Raw genomic sequence first — 17,543 nt, forward strand, 5'->3', positions numbered from 1 at the left:
CATTTACACTCTTTGGTCTGATTCATGAAACATACAGTAGTTTTTTAGTGTATATATTTAACAGTTATTCCACGAAATCAAGTCATACATGATTTATAGCAACTTGGCCATCAGCTCATGTACAATGAGATTGAGTGGAATAACTGTTTTATTCTATCCACGTTCACTGGATTTTGAGAAACAGAGCATTTTTATTTTTATTTTTTGCAAATTCAATAAATAAAAACTTTATACAAAACATAAGACAAAATCATTTCCGCTTAGAATGTAAACAAACCGGCAGAATGACAGGAGCAATTTGTGAAAAATGCTATAATAATAATAATTCTTGAAAAATAAAAAAGGTAAGTTATTACCATCAAATACTTTCATTCCATTTATTTATTTATTTTGCTTTTTTGGTAATTTTTGGGATTTTGTTTTCGAGTAGAGTTTTTATTTCGTCCTCGATTGGTTCAGCAACACGCTCCGCCAGTTTCTTATTTTTCTTCTTTAGGGTTTTTTGGTGGTTGGCAAACCAAGTTAAAGGTGCATAACTGCCACCGACTGGGCTGGAGTGTGGAACAGGATGCGCTCCACCATTTTGTTTTTCTCTACTCACGGTATATGAGAAGAAAAAGAAGAAGAAGACTTTATTTGTCACATGCACACTCAAATTCCTCCTCTGCATTTAACCCATCTGATGCAGTGAACACACGCATGCACACACACAAGTGAGCAATGAGCACACACATACCCAGATCAGTGGGCAGCCATGCTACAGCACCCAGGGAGCAGTTGGGGCTTAGGCGCATTGCCCAAAGGCACTTTAGTCCATGGCCGCCCCATGTTAACCTAACCACATGTCTTTGGACTGTAGGGAAAACCAGATCACCCTGAGGAAACCCATGCAGACACAGGGAGAACATACAAACTCCATACAGAAAGGCCCCCGTCGGCCAATGGGCTTGAACCCAGAACCTTCTTACTGTGAGGCAACAGTGCTAACCACTACACCACCATGCCGCACTGATAGCCTAGTGGTAGAGTAGACCATCAGAGCACACGATTGCTCATATCCAGTGAATGTGGATATATATATATATATATATATATATATATATATATATATATATATATATATATATATATATGTATATCGTATATATATAATGTGTGTGTGTGTGTGCTGAGTCTACGCACTTTCTCCCTCGTGGCCAGCCTGCACCGCTGCACGATGGAAGCTGCTACAACAGGAAAAGGCTGCGCTGGAGCAGAGTTTCGAGCTGCAGCTGAAAGAGCTCCAGGAGCAGCAGGAGGCTGAGCTTGCTACTCTGGAGGAAGAGCTCAGAACACGGCACGCCTTCGATACAGACCACCTGAGAGCTGAGCACCAGTCACATGTAGAGGAACTGCGAACCCAGCAACAGGAGCAGGTGTGTGTTTGTGATCTGCTTTAGCCTACCACCAGGACATTTGTTTAACTCTCTTATTCTGTTCACTGCTTAGCAGCAACAGTCCCATCTTTTATTGGGTTTATAGCAGTGCAATTGTCATATGATATTTTGTTCATCGTAATTAGTAGCAATGCACACTATATTTATGGAAATAGGAACCTCTGTTTAATCAGCAGATCCTCCTTGATTGCTATACATGATATACATGAATATAAGAATTGAACAGAATGTACAACATACACTCATCATTTTTAATTTGCACTAGCAGCGCTGGCGCAAATTATTACTCTCACTCAGGATCTTTCTACTTTATTATTCTTATTCTTCTAATTATTATTATTCTCCTAATGTTTTTTTAGGATGCTATTTCTTCCTGTTTTCAACCAATCATCACCAAATTTCACATGAAGAATACCTTTGGGTTGAATTACTTCGCTATGACTTTTGGTGGTGATCCGGATCACCAAACTGGAATGATCCATGAAAAACTGGATTTTTTTCAATCACTGATAACTGTCAATTTTCATAATTTTTTCAATCTTTTTTTTTTAAATTTTGTTCAGGGCGGCAGGGTGCAACATTTCCTCACTAAGCGTCATTCTCTGTCTCTTACTGTTCCAGATCTATAGGGTGCGGTGACCAGACGTCCCGGTTTGTAACAGCTAGCGCAAATTACTGTGACTTTAGTCACAATCTCTGTCTCATTAATACTTCTTTGCCTCAGGTCAAAAAGACCTAAATGTAATCTCTGTAATATGAAATCAATTATTTTAAAAGCACTTGCTATAATGAGACATTTTGACCTTAAGATAACATAAAGACAGTTGGCTTTTCGACAGGTATGCAGTTCTAAGCAGTTCTCCAGCAAAAGGTTTTGACTTTATATGCTGATCCTGTTTTTTTTTTTTGCCATCTCCCAAAGGAAAGAGTAAGAATAGACTAGCTAAGAATAGAACTGGAAAATGTACATCACATACTGTGTATATATATATATATATATATATATATATATATATATATATATATATATATATATATATATAAAAAAGAAAAGACACAATGATGCAATGTGTGGTATAAAACAAACTTCCTGCAATTAAAAACAACAGGAATATCATTTCAAGTCTAAAATACTTTCTTTTTTATTTGTAGATTGAAGAGTTAACAGCTCAACATGAGTCAGCTTTGGAAGACCTGAGAACCATGCACAACATGACCATGGCAAGTCTGCAGGAGGAACATGCTAGGACCATGAGAGGTGTGTGTTCATATTTTGATTAATTTATATGTTTGGTCTTATATCTCTTGCTGTAAACAGAATGCCATGGCCCCATTGTACTTATGTCTTGCTTGTATTGTGTCCTGATTTCAGACCTGAGGAAAGCCCATGAAAAACAGAAAGCTACTTTAGAGAATGATTTTGAAAAGTATAAACTTTCCCTTCAGGTAAAGTTTGAGGGTTAACCTTCACCTGCAGTTACCTGACAGGTTTGAGGGTTCTGACCTAAATCTCATATTATTTAATATTGTGACATGGCATTAAGGCGTGACAGATTTAAAGTAAACCATTTCAGGTGTTTAGAATGATGTGTGTCTGTGTGTGTGTTTGTGTGTGTGTGTTTTAGGATCAGGTTGACATGCTGACTTTTCAGAACCGAGCCTTACAAGACAAAGCCAAACGCTTTGAAGAGGCACTGAGGAAAAGTGCAGATGAGCAGATATTGGTATAATGTATTCACACACACTCAAAGATATTTTATGATTTCCTGGATTTATAATGGGTTTATCTCTGTGCTTTAGGATGCTCTTGCCCCATATCAGTACATTGAGCAAGACCTGAAGAGCCTGAAGGAAGTTCTGGAGATGAAGAACCAGCAGATACATGACCAGGAGAGGAAAATCTGCCACCTGGAAAAAGTGGTAAGCACTAAAAGAAAGTTTCTAGAGTATATTGGTACTTTTTATGATCTATTCTGGAGGCTAGGTGCTTATTTAATACTGTGAGGATATTCGCCAATCAGCCATAACATTATGATGACCGACAGGTGAAGTGAATCCCAATATGCAGTGGTTAGGACCTACTAAAAGTGGTCTAAGGAAGGACACCTGGTGAACTGGTGACAGGGCCATGGGTGCCGAAGGCTCATTGATTCACATGGGGCACAAAGGCTAGCTTATATGGTGCAATCCCGCAGAAGAGCACAAACTGCTGAAAAAGTTAATGCTGACACCTTTCTGTTTTAGCCAGCGTTAACTTTTTGTAGTAGAAGGTTTTCTGTTTCCGGTTGGGAGTATGCCATGCACATTCTAGCTGCCACTTCTCACCACAGCTTTGTATTTTTATTTTTTAATTTTAAATTTTTTTCCTTTAGTTGTTCTTTTTTGTGTTTGTGCAGTTTGATGTTTGTTTTTTGTTTGAGTGTTTTGTCCGCTGGTTGTGGCATAGCTCTGGACCTAGTTTTGGGCGTTGGTTCCCTCCAGGCCTTGGTTTGCCGTGGGTGATGCCTGTGCTCTTTGCTGTGGACTGTGGTGAGCTCATTGCTCTTTTGGCATTGGGGTTGTCCAGCACTCTGTGCAGTGGTGCTTCTGTGCTTGGTGCGGTGTTCCGGGCGATGTTATCCGGTGGCGTCACGGTGGCTGTCTGGGTGGTTTGGGACACACCAGCACTCTGTGGTGATGCTTCTGTGCTCACTTTGTAGATCCATGGCATGGTGTTCTGAGCGATGTTGCCCAGCGGCATCGCAGCAGCTGTGCAAGCGGTGTGGGATTTATCTTCGTGCGCATTTTGGTGAGACTGTGATAGCTACGCCATTGGAATGACATCCTGACCCTCTTTTGGTGGACTTTTTTTTCCCTAATTGTAAAGCAACCTTGGGTGTGAGAAAGGCGCTAGATAAACTGAACTGATTATTATTACTATTATTATTATTACAGTAGCTCCTCTGTGGGATTGGATCACATGGGCTAGCCTTCGTGCCTCATGCAAATCAATGAACCTTGGCCACCCATGACCCTGTGGTTCACTGGTTGTCCTTGCTTGGACCACTTTTGGTACGTAATAATTACTGCATACCAGGAACACCCCACAAGATGTGCCATTTTGGAGATGCTCAGACCCAGTCATCTCGCCATCACAATTTGGCCCTTGTCAAAGTCGCTCAGATCCTTACGCTTGCCCATTTTTCCTGCTTCCAACACATCAACTTCAAGAACTGACGGTTCTCTTGCTGCCTAATATATCCCACCCCTTGACAGGTGCCACTGTAATAAGATAATCAATGTTATTCACTTCTGTCAGTGGCCATAATGTTATGGCTGATCGGTGTGTGTATATAAACATTAGAAGGTTATGATGGCACATATAAGACCCACATTCTCTAACAAAATAGCTCTGTGAAACAGTGGATATATATGAAGTGTATGAGAATTTAATGGGAAGCCCTGTGGTTACCTGATCATTTGAGCAGGCCCAAAAGAACATATATCTGGAGGAGAAGGTGCAGGTTCTACAACAGCAGAACGAGGACCTGAAGGCCCGCATCGACCGCAATGCTGCTCTGTCCAGGTAATCCTCACCTTTAAGACTTCATTAACAGTTCATTAAATAACGAAAATATAAGCTTCATATGTCTGAGTACACTAACAAAAACTGCTATTATAAGAAAAATTATACTGAGCTGTTGCCTGTCATTCAAAAGAGCATTATTTTAAACAAAAATTAGAAGTCCTTCTATAAAATTGAAAAAAAAATTTTAACAATATGTTTATTAATTTCTTTAACAACACACAGAGAAAAACAAACAACCACACACAAAAATAAGAAAGCACACTAAGCTAGACTACAACTCGGCTCACAGACACAAAAGAGAGAGAGAAAAAAGAAAACCGACAGATGATCTAAAAATTATATAGATACAAAGATAAATGACGGGTAGTTAAACACCCCACACGTCCTGTGTAAATCCTCATGTAAATATGGTTGAAATATTCAGCCCAATGTATAACATAAAAGGCTCCCATATTCTATGAAAGATGTCATCCTTATCATGCAGCATACATGTCAAGTAGTCAAGGGATATACACTATATTGCCAAAAGTATTTGCTCACCCATCCAAATTATCGGAATCAGGTGTTCCAATCACTTCCATGGCCACAGGTGTATAAAATCAAGCACCTAGGCATGCAGACTGTTTTTACAGTTTGGAGCTGGCCCCTTCCTCTTCCAACATGACTGTGCACCAGTGCACAAAGCAAGGTCCATAAAGACATGGATGACAGAGTCTGGTGTGGATGAACTTGACTGGCCTGCACAGAGTCCTGACCTCAACCCGATAGAACACCTTTGGGATGAATTAGAGCGGAGACTGAGAGCCAGGCCTTCTTGTCCAACATCGGTGTGTGACCTCACAAATGCGCTTCTGGAAGAATGGTCAAAAATTCCCATAAACACACTCCACTCCTAAACCTTGTGGACAGCCTTCCCAGAAGAGTTGAAGCTGTTCTAGCTGCAAAGGGTGGACCGACGTCATATTGAACCCTATGGATTAGGAATGGGATGTCACTTAAGCTCATATGTGAGTCAAGGCAGGTGAGCAAATACTTTTGGCAATATAGTGTATATTCTATTATAACATTATGCCATTGTGTTTTAGAGGGAGCTTTATCTGTTATCCAGTTTAAAAGGATACATTTTCTAGCACAAAGTTAACATGTTGTACAATTTCTTCCCATATTTATCAACAATTAAGCCATTTGATATCCCAAGCAACATGTACAGTGGCTCACATAACAAATTCTTAGATAAAATCTTACTTATCTCCTGCCCCACCATGTGCCAGAACTTTTGTATTTTCCTGCAGGACCATAAGCAATGAGTTAGACTGCCTATCTCTACTTTGCATTTAGGGCATAAAGGAGAAAGATCAGCATTAAATTTGTGTCGTTGGGATGGAGATATATGAACTCTGTGTAAAATTTTCAGCTGCATTGCTTTGACCCTGTTATAAATATTCAAGGTTCTCACATTTTCCCATGCCTCGTCCCATTTGTCATCTGAAATCTCTTGATTCAGTTCCCGTTCCCATGTTTCCTTTAATGCAATGTGCCTGCAGTACTGTACTCTTTCAGCAGTCCATAGAAGAAACCTATGGAATGGCCTATTCGTAGTGAGAAAAGATACCGTTCTATGCATGAAATGCTTTGGTTAGAGAGAATTGTGGTATCTTTTTTTATGAAGTCCCTTATTTGTAGGTAACGAAAAAACTCCCGTTTATGAATACCATATTTCTCAGACAACTGACTGAAGGACATCAAAGTAGGTCCGTCCATCAAATCACATAACCTGGAAAGCCCTTTACTGGCCCAAAACTGAAAAGCAGGATCTAATGTCCCTGGCAAAAAATCAGAGTTGTCACATACAGTATTGGCGTGAACATGGATGTAAATTTACTTTTACCCTCTAATTTTCTAACAATTTGCTATGTCTTAACAGTACAAACCGTAATAGGATTTGGGCATATATTCATTAAAGATTTTGGCTCTCTTATACACTACCGTTCAAAAGTTTGGGGTCACTTTGAAATTTCCTTATTTTTGAAAGAAAAGCACTGTTCTTTTCAATGAAAATCACTTTAAAGGAACAGTCCACCGTATTTCCATAATGAAATATGCTCTTATCTGAATTGAGACGAGCTGCTCCGTACCTATCCGAGCTTTGCGCGACCTCCCAGTCAGTCAGACGCAGTCAGACGCGCTGTCACTCCTGTTAGCAATGTAGCTAGGCTCAGTATGGCCAACGGTATTTTTTGGGGCTGTAGTTAGATGCAACCAAACTCTTCCGCGTTTTTCCTGTTTACATAGGTTTATATGACCAGTGACATGAAACAAGTTCAGTTACACAAATTGAAACGTAGCAATTTTCTATGCTATGGAAAGTCCGCACTATAATGACAGGCGTACTAACACCTTCTGCGCGCTTCGGCAGCGCATTGATATCTGAGCTCCGTATCAATGCGCTGCCGAAGTGCGCAGAAGGTGTTAGTACGCCTGTCATTATAGTGCGGACTTTCCATAGCATAGAAAATTGCTACGTTTCAATTTGTGTAACTGAACTTGTTTCATGTCACTGGTCATATAAACCTATGTAAACAGGAAAAACGCGGAAGAGTTTGGTTGCATCTAACTACAGCCCCAAAAAATACCGTTGGCCATACTGAGCCTAGCTACATTGCTAACAGGAGTGACAGCGCATCTGACTGCGTCTGACTGACTGGGAGGTCGCGCAAAGCTCGGACAGGTACGGAGCAGCTCGTCTCAATTCAGATAAGAGCATATTTCATTATGGAAATACGGTGGACTGTTCCTTTAAACTAATCAGAAATACACTCTATACATTGCTAATGTGGTAAATGACTATTCTAGCTAAATTCTACTAAATGTCTGGTTTTTGGTGCAATATCTACATAGGCGTATAGAGGCCCATTTCCAGCAACTATCACTCCAGTGTTCTAATGGTACAATGTGTGTGCTCATTGCCTCAGAAGGCTAATGGATGATTAGAAAACCCTTGTACAATCATGTTAGCACAGCTGAAAACAGTTGAGCTCTTTAGAGAAGCTATAAAACTGACCTTCCTTTGAGCAGATTGAGTTTCTGGAGCATCACATTTGTGGGGTCGATTAAATGCTCAAAATGGCCAGAAAAATGTCTTGACTATATTTTCTATTCATTTTACAACTTATGGTGGTAAATAAAAGTGTGACTTTTCATGGAAAACACAAAATTGTCTGGGTGACCCCAAACTTTTGAACGGTAGTGTAAATAATAGGTTAACTAGAGGTAGCTTGGACATGGAGCCTTCTATGTCTAACCACAGGGATGTGGGGTCCTTGTGGACCCAGTCTGTAATGAAGCGGAGGTGTGCACTCAGTTGGTATTTTCGAATATCGGGGAGGTCAAGACCACCCTCTAGGGATGGAAAGCAAAGTGTTGCTAGCCTAATGCGGGGTTTCTTCCTAGCCCATATGAAGGAGCTGAACCAGCTATTCAAACTTTTTATGGTTTTATGTGGAAAAATAACTGGAACCATCTGAATTGGATAAAGCAGCCTGGGGAGGATATTCATTTTTAAAAGAGCCACACGGCCAAGCCAAGAAATAGGGAGGGAATTCCATCTCTCCAAATCCAATCTAATGTGCTTAAGTAATGGAACAAAATTTGTTTTATACATTCTGTTGAATTCAGGTGTGACATGTATTCCTAGGTAGACAAATCCTGTTGGGGACCACCTAAATGGAAAAGGACAGGAGGTTTTAGGCTGGTCCTTTAAGGCACCCAGAGGCATGGCCTCAGACTTATTAAAATTAATTTTATAACCTGAAAAAGTGCTAAACTTACTGATAGTGTCAATAAGGTTAGCGGTGGATATCTCAGGTTTAGTCATAAAGATCAAAACATCATCAGCATACAGTGTTATCTTGTGCTGTTTACGTGAAGCTACTAAGCCATGTATGTTAGGATTTGTCCTAACTGCCTCAGCTAGCGGTTCTATTGCCAAAGCAAACAAAAGAGGGGAAAGGGGGCAGCCCTGCCTTGTGCCTCTCTTGATGTAAAAATTGGAAGATCTCAGCCCATTAGTAAGTACAGAACTAAGAGGAGTACTATAAAGCAATTTAACCCAACTGATGAACTGTTGTCCAAGTCCAAACCTTGTTAAGGTGTGAAAAACCTTTCCCCCCCTTCCTCTCTCTCTCTCTCTCTCTCTCTCTCTCTCTCTCTTTCTCTCTCTCCACGCTGTTTGCACTGTTATTGGAGAAGCTTTAATCTCATTGTACATGTGTATAGTGACAATAAAGGCATTCTATTCTAAAAAGATAAGGCCATTCGACACAGTCGAATGCCTTCTTGGCATCTAATGAGATAACTAGACCGTCTGTTGTTTGCTGATGGAACATTTGTATTGTGTTCAACAATCTGCGCATATTGTTGCATGAGTTACGGCCTTTAATAAAACCGGTTTGGTCCTCATTAATAAGCACAGGGAGTAAACTCTCTAGCCGTCCTGCTAGTAACTTCGAGAGAATTTTTAGGTCTACATTGAGAAGAGAGATTGGCCTATAGGAGGCACAATCCTCTGGGTGTTTTCCCTTTTTCAGAATCAATGAAATATTAGCCTCTCTCAAAGACACAGGCAGGACGCCCCTTTCGAAAGAGTCATTTAACATGTTTAATGGGGGTCAACTAAGACCTCTTGGAACTCCTTATAAAACTCACTGCCTAGCCCGTCAGGCCCAGGTGCTTTTCCAGACTGTAGCCCACTAATAGCATTCAGCACTTCTTGTCTAGATATAGGGGCATTAAGAATAAGTTTCTGTTCATCTGATAAAGAGGGAAGATCAAGGGAGGAAAAAAGGTATCCATTAATCCTGAGGTATCTTGTAGTTCTGAATTATACAATTTTTCATAAAACTTTTTAAATGTGTCATTAATAACTAGATTATCAAAAGATTGCTTACCATTAATGTCTGTGATTGAAGGAATAACTATGGAGTCAGATTTTTTTTTTTGTTAAATAGGCCAGGTATCTCCCTGCTTTATCACTATGTTCATATAGTCTTTGTTTGGCAAATCTAATTTTCCTTTCTGCATGTTGAGTTAATAAGGAGTCTAAAGCTGAGCGCAAAGCAGATATTTCTTTAATTTTCTCTGAAGAAGGAGCTTTAATGTATTGGATTTCAGCCACTTTAAGTTTAGATTCTAGGATTTCTCTTTGTTCAGCTTGTCTGCGCCTCTTACTTGACATATAGGATATAACAAGACCTCTTGAAAAAGCCTTTGATGTTTCCCAAAGTAATGATGGGTCTTCTGTAGAGGCTGAGTTAATGGATAGAAAAGACTGAAATTCTTCTGTAAAATAAGAAATGAATTTGTGATCTGCAAGAATGAAAGGGCTAAAACTCCAGTACCTAGTTTGAGGAACTGGATCTCTGAAGTGATATTGGATAAAAACTGGGGCATGGTCGGATACAACCACGCTACCAATAGAACTACAAGCAATTGACTGTAACAATACTTTTGGTAAGAAAAAGTAATCTATACGTGTATAACAGTTATGGACTTTTGAGAAAAAAGTATACTCCTTTTCTGCTGGGTGCTGAGTTCTCCATACATCTACGTAATCCAAGTCTTCACAGAGGGCATTAACAAATCTACAGTAGGCTGAGAAGTGGACATTTTGCCGACTGGAAACTTATAAGGATTTAAGTGCCACTTAAAGTCTCCTCCAATTAATGTATTTCTGACATTGAGATCAGCCAATTTAGAGAATGCAGTGGCTAGGAAGTCACTAGGATGGCCAGGGGGGTAATACACATTCATGATGGCAATTATTTCCCCACACAATTCACCTTTAATAATTAAATAACGTCCTCCCTTATCCTTAATGCAGTGTAAGATTTTGAATTGTATGTTCTTCTTAAACAAAATGGCAACTCCCCTGCTTCTTGATGTAAATGAAGAAAAGAAAACCATATTAAACCCCCCTTGCTGTAATTTTAGGTGTTCTACCTCATCCAGGTGGGTCTCCTGAAGCAATGCAATTTTAAGATTTTTTTATCCCTTTTAAGATAAGTCAAAACCTTCCGCCTCTTAACAGGTGTGTGAATACCATTGACATTCCAGGTGCACAGTTTTAGCATAGACAAGGTCATATTAAGTCACAAGAAATATATGTCCATAATTCACATGCTGTCGATATTAGAACATTTTTAAAGTGAAAGATGAGCCGAGTACTAAATACAAAAGTATCATACAAAGAACAATAACATTCTAGTTTGTCTGTTGACATAAAGATGACAAACACTGTCCCTCTATTCAAGAAGATCGAGTAAAAGGGTTCTCTAGCGACAGAAGACAGATCTACCTGATGCGCAGAGAGGTGTCGCCATAAAGTTACCTATATCACAGTTCGGTAAACTCAATATTCTTAGAATGTACCATTTATCTCAAATGAAGGAGATGTGTCCTCGACAGTAAAACAAAAGTAGAGAATGTAATCCGCTCCAAACTTAGCTGTCATCAGGGTTGCTCCTAGAAATGACAGGAGCTTCGGAGGTCACTCCCAGGGAATCAGTGTATTGCTCCACAGCAGTCGGGTCTTGGAACATCTGTGTTACGCCACGGAAGGTGACTTTAAGTGAGGCAGGGTAGACTTAAGTGTATTTAGCTCCCATTAGCTTCAAACGTTTCTTCACTCCTTCAAAACGCTTGCGAACAACAGCTGCTGAAAAATCTTGGAAAATCATCACAGTGGAGTTGCCATGTTTTAAAGTTTGATTCGTCCTCCCCATGTTCCACGAAGCATTAATCACTCATTTGTCCTGATAGTTGTGAAATCTTACCAAGATCGATCGCAGCTTCTGGGAGGAGGTGGGTGCGGGTGCTAGGGAGTGGTGTGCTCGCTCCAGTTTGATTCGACCTGTTTTGGTTTCAGTGTTCAAGATTTCTGGCAGCCATGATTCAAAGAAACGCGTTGGGTTGTCACCCTCGGTGCCCTCTGGAAGTCCAATTATACATATGTTCTTCCTCCTGCCTCTGTTCTCCAGGTCGTCTATGTGTTCGGTTAAGTCAAGCACCTGTTTCTCTAATGCCCTCATTTTACTTTCCACTGGATCGACAGTATCGTCTAGAGCACATATTCGTCCCTCCACTTCTGTAATTCGCTTCTCGTGGGTGTCTAGCTCCTCATGATGACTTTGAAGTAGGTGTGATAATGGACTTAGCTTATCATCAATAATCTTGGAGATATTCGCTGTGATCTCAGAAACCACTTCTCGGAATGCGGGTCCTAGCAAGTTAGAGCTAGCGTTATCTTCCGTGTCGACCTCGTTAGCCTTCTGGCTAGGTTCCTCCGCGTTTTTTGCGGCTGCTCTTCTGTTCGGCTTATTGTCAGCTTGTCTCAGAAAATAGGTACTTATACTCATTATATGTTAAAGAGTGGCAAGAACTCACGATGAACTGCGATTTTAGGTGTAATTATGAAGTAATAAGCGAAATGGCGCACCAGCTCAACAGAACACTACCTCTCCTCAAGCCGCCATCTTGAAAAACCCAAAATTGAAATTGTTAATGTAGATAAAGCTCGGAGGCATGAGATTTTCATTTTCCCAGGGTATGTTTTTAAGAGCTTTTTTTTTTTGTAGCGAAACAAATCTTTTAGTTCTTTAAACAATGTTTAAAGCAAAAAGATTTTAAAAAGCAGCTTAAAATACATTTTACCTTTTCATGGATCCTCCAGTCATCACATCTACTCTCTGCCCTCTCCATTGCCTCACTTCTTCACTTTTATTTATTTATTTATTTATTTATTTATTTATTTTGTGTATCTTTTTGTGTGTCCTTTTTCCATGATTATTATCCCTCCGGGCGGCACGGTGGTGTAGTGGTTAGCGCTGTTGCCTCACAGCAAGAAGGTCCTGGGTTCGAGCCCCGGGGCCGGCGAGGGCCTTTCTGTGCGGAGTTTGCATGTTCTCCCCGTGTCCGTGTGGGTTTCCTCTGGGTGCTCCGGTTTCCCCCACAGGCCAAAGACATGCAGGTTAGGTTAACTGGGGACTCTAAATTGACCGTAGGTGTGAATGTGAGTGTGAATGGTTGTCTGTGTCTATGTGTCAGCCCTGTGATGACCTGGCGACTTGTCCAGGGTGTACCCCGCCTTTCGCCCGTAGTCAGCTGGGATAGGCTCCAGCTTGCCTGCGACCCTGTAGAAGGATAAAGCGGCTAGAGATAATGAATGAATGAATGAATATTATCCCTCCTTGATGTTTCTTTTCATTATGTACCTTGTCTCCTTATTATCCACTTACATTGTTTTGTTTTGTATCTTGTTTCTATATTTTCCATTTTACAATGACTATTTTGTACATTGTCTCCTTACTTTTCAAAATTAATTTGTTAGCCATCATCATATTGATTGATGCTGATTATTGATAGGGGTGGAACTCTTGTGCAAGCCCTTCGGGCTTCGTTCCCTCCTTGCACCATTGTTTTATGAGTGCTAAATAAATAAACCTAAACCTAGACTTCAGCTCAGCCAAAGCTTAGCCAGACTCACCAAAAAAGCAACAGGGCAAAGGATTTTGTAAGGGATTAGCGGCAGGGTGCCAGGTCGCTCCGTTGTGTGTAGCTGTCGATGTTGATTTTAAAAGTAACTAAGTAAATTACACAGGGAAAGGAATACTTAAGTCTGAGTGAAAAATACTGTGGCGAGTGTATGTGGGGGCAGCACAGTGGTGCAGTGGTTAGCACTGTCGCCTCATACCAAGAAGGTTCTTAGTTCGAGCTCAGTGGCTGATGGGGGCCTTTCTGTGTAGAGTTTGCATGTTCTCCCCATGTCTGCGTGGGTTTCCTCCAGGTGCTCTAGTTTCCCCCACAGTCCAAAGACATGCAGGTTAGGCTAATTGTGAGTGTGAATGGTTGTTTGTCTCTATGTGTCAGCCCTGCGATAACCTGGCGACTTGTCCAGGGTGTACCCTGTCTCTCGCCCATAGTCAGCTGGGATAGACTCCAGCTTGCCCGTGACCCTGCACAGGATAAGCGGCTACAGATAATGGATGGATGGATGGATGGATGGATGGATGGATGGATGGATGGATGGGTGTGCATGGAAGAAGAGTCTGGAGACAGAAATCTTAGTTTCTCGGTCATTAGCCTGTGCAACTGGCTCTCAATAGTACTGGCTTGACTGCTTTATTAACATTCACTAACACTACTGATGAACGCTACACCGGCTGGAAGGTGACTTCACTGCTGCACTGATGGCACCGACTCGCAGTTAAGCTAGCGTTGGCTTTTGAGAAGGCCTAAGGCAGTAAATTTTTGGTCCCTCCCACCATAAATCAAAATCTGATTGGTTAATTCATCTGTCACTTCCTGAATGAAATATTCACATGAAATCACACAGGTCATTAAATGTGTTCTTATTAGTCTTTGCACACCAAGAATGAAATTCGGTACGGTGAAAAATAAATTTGGATCCATTTTGTTTATTGGGAAATTTCCATGCGAAAATTCCTGACGAATCAAATGAGGGTTCCACTGGGTCCCATTAATGTCACACAATAGAACGACAAGCAGAAAAAGGTGGCAAACTGGCCTTGAATGTAGCACGAGCCTCTGCTAGGTGCTGATATCACTCACGTCCAGGAACTGAGTGACTATATTTCACCCGTGAACACACAACACCATGAGTGTTGCTTTCTTTCTTGCTGTCCCACACCCTGTCTCTCAGATTCACCTCTTCAACGAGATGTAACTCTTGAATGCAACTTTCCCTGTTGTCATCTCCATTCCAACAACTTGCATATCCAAAACTTTCTTTGGACTATGTCTATAATTATTAACCTATGTTTTTTCATCACTATTAGACGACTCCATGATTCACTCAGGACACTACTGACAGTCACTGTGCGAAACCAGTGTGAAATAAGTACAAAATAGAACATGAAATATTTTTAAAAATTGCATTACACTCAGTGTGCATATTCATCTCATCTCATCTCATTATCTCTAGCCGGTTTATCCTTCTACAGGGTCGCAGGCAAGCTGGAGCCTATCCCAGCTGACTACGGGCGAAAGGCGGGGTACACCCTGGACAAGTCGCCAGGTCATCACAGGGCAGTGTGCATATTCTCTGTGCAAAAATTTTATGTATGAGGTGTATAAAGGCTTTTAATATGGATAAATGTTGTATCTTTTGTCGTACTTTCTGAATTTAAAGGCAGACTGACTTTCAGATTTTTCAAGTGTAGGTCATAAAAAGAATTTTCCCGACACCCAGTTGTTTTTGTTTAGTGGATCGAAAGCTACAGAATTTGAATCACATACTTCCAATTTTATTGTGTTTTTTTTGTTGTTTTGTTTTTTTAAATAGAACAATTAATGAATTTAGTGCCACATGGCCCTAAATTCTCCGCTATTTTTTCCTGCTTCACCATGGCCCAATTCAAGATACTACATCATGCATCACATGGTGGGCTTTCCCCATTCGTGCAAGGCATTGTGGGATACAAATTTGAAACTGGAAAGAATAATGGAGGACGCGAATGAAACATGAAAGACCAACTACAGTAACGGAAAGCAAGAAGAAAAGACGTTATGTTGTGAAGGAAAGGAAATGCAGAACCAAACTAATAAATATCGGCGGTCAGCGAGCACCTTGGTGTGATCAGCTGTTTGTTTAGCAACAGAATGCTGTAACTGTCAGTGCACGGTCAAAGGTAAACCTGTAGATGGCAGTAATGCAACACTGGATGCCAGCTGCCGTAAAACCCAAAAGAAGAAGAAGAAGGTAAACCTGCGCATGTGCACACGGACTTCCTCTGTCTGCTTGACTGTGCGAAGCAAGCGATTTTATGCATATTATTTGCTAGGGAATCCCTTCAAATTAAGTAACTTCCCAGGCGCAGAATGGCCCATTTTTGTTTTGTTTTGTTTGAGCTATTGCAGAAATAAACATATATGACAATGACCAAATTTCAGAGGGAACTAAATTTCACCGATTTTACGAAATCGAAAGGCTGTCTACCGTTAAGCAACTGACTTAAATTGCCAACTCTGAACATGATTTTCAATACTCTGTGTTTAGCAAAACTTATTTTGTAAAGACTGAAACCTTATTGTCAAAGAAGTAGAAGCAGTTCTGTCGAAGTTAGCTGAGAGAGAGAACAGCATGCGCAGTGATGAAGTGCACTCTGAAATGTACTATGTGAGTGTGAATGTGAGTGTGTGTGATGCCCATCACAGGCAGCTTTCGGAGGAGAATGCTAACCTGCAGGAGCACGTGGAGAGGGAGTCCAGTGAGAAGAAGCGTCTGAGCCGTAACAACGAAGAGCTGCTGTGGCTTCTGCAGACGAGTCCCCATCTCTCTCCTTCGTCCTCCCCCAGCCACAGGGTATTCTTCCCGGGGTTTGATAATCCCCCCTGCCCTGGCTCTCCCAGCCCTGGAACTCCAACACACTCGTATTCTCCCGGACCCTGCACACCTGCACATAAAATGGGCTCTCCCGGCCCGGGTACTCCGACTCACAGAGCCTCACCAGCAGCCAGGAGCTCCCCAGCACGAGTCCCCAATGCCAACACACTACCCAGATAAGCTCTTTGAAAAGTCAGCTCTTATTTATACTTCCTGTTTCATCACTCTTTCCTGTCTTTCAGTCTTTTCAAAGTGTTATAATTGTGTGATGTTTAAGATGATTCCTATACATTGATTTTGATGAAAAAACACAGATTGGGTGTCCACATTTGTCTGACATCCGTGTCCCGGCATAGACTCTGACTGTCAGATTGTGTTCATACTTCAGAATATGAGACTCAAAGTCTTTTTGATACATTAATGACAACTGTTAAATCAGTGTAACTGCATTTCTATGAGCAGTGATTATTCTATAGTACACTATAGTGCATTTAAATCCTACAGCCTGCTAATACGAAGGCAGGACGCAGAGGGGCCAAACACAACATTATACTACAGCAGAAGTCTTTTGTATCCAACCCACACTTTCTAGCCTTCTTAGTGATCAACACACCAGCAGGTTCTCACAATCGGAACAAGAGCATTCCGTACATTTTGATCTCTATCAATATGTAAGAGCAAACTCTAATGCTACTGTGCTTTTAGGCTTCGACTTTAAAATTACACAGTTTTGCTTGAAGCATGGTTCAGGTCTGTGGCAGGTCTTAAAGTCTGGATGCACTGGTGGAAGAAAAGATTGGGTCACAGGTGTCAAACTCACAAGCCTGTGGGCTAAATATTCCTTGCTGCCTTATTTTATTAGGCTTGTGCAAACTGGCCAAAAAAAAAAAAATTGAATCAGCCCATAGTACACTACTACACATTCTCACACAGGAGCAGTATGATCTAGACTTTACACCAAACATGTTGCATAAGTAAAAGTAATCATAAACTGCCTGTCCAAAAAAAAAGTCGCACACTTTAATATTGTTGGACCACCTTTAGCTTTTATTACGGCACACATTCGCCATTCGGCACGGTGGTGTAGTGGTTAGCGCTGTCGCCTCACAGCAAGAAGGTCCGGGTTCGAGCCCTGTGGCCG

The 17,543-nt window shown here is 41.0% G+C and overlaps 1 protein-coding gene across 1 annotated transcript in view; it reads left to right on the forward strand.

The window, feature by feature from the left end:
• Positions 1-16,582, forward strand: part of mtus2a (microtubule associated tumor suppressor candidate 2a) — a 99,423-nt gene extending 82,841 nt beyond the window's left edge. Inside the window, exons 8-14 of the mRNA XM_060909543.1 lie at positions 1,201-1,415; positions 2,589-2,694; positions 2,809-2,882; positions 3,062-3,160; positions 3,237-3,356; positions 4,901-5,001; positions 16,234-16,582. Of these exons, the coding sequence (XP_060765526.1) occupies positions 1,201-1,415; positions 2,589-2,694; positions 2,809-2,882; positions 3,062-3,160; positions 3,237-3,356; positions 4,901-5,001; positions 16,234-16,582 (1,064 nt within the window). The remainder of the gene's footprint in view (positions 1-1,200; positions 1,416-2,588; positions 2,695-2,808; positions 2,883-3,061; positions 3,161-3,236; positions 3,357-4,900; positions 5,002-16,233) is intronic.
• Positions 16,583-17,543: the final 961 nt, after the last annotated feature.

The sequence above is a fragment of the Neoarius graeffei genome, chromosome 25 (genome assembly GCF_027579695.1).
Source record: "Neoarius graeffei isolate fNeoGra1 chromosome 25, fNeoGra1.pri, whole genome shotgun sequence".
NCBI lineage: Eukaryota > Metazoa > Chordata > Actinopteri > Siluriformes > Ariidae > Neoarius > Neoarius graeffei.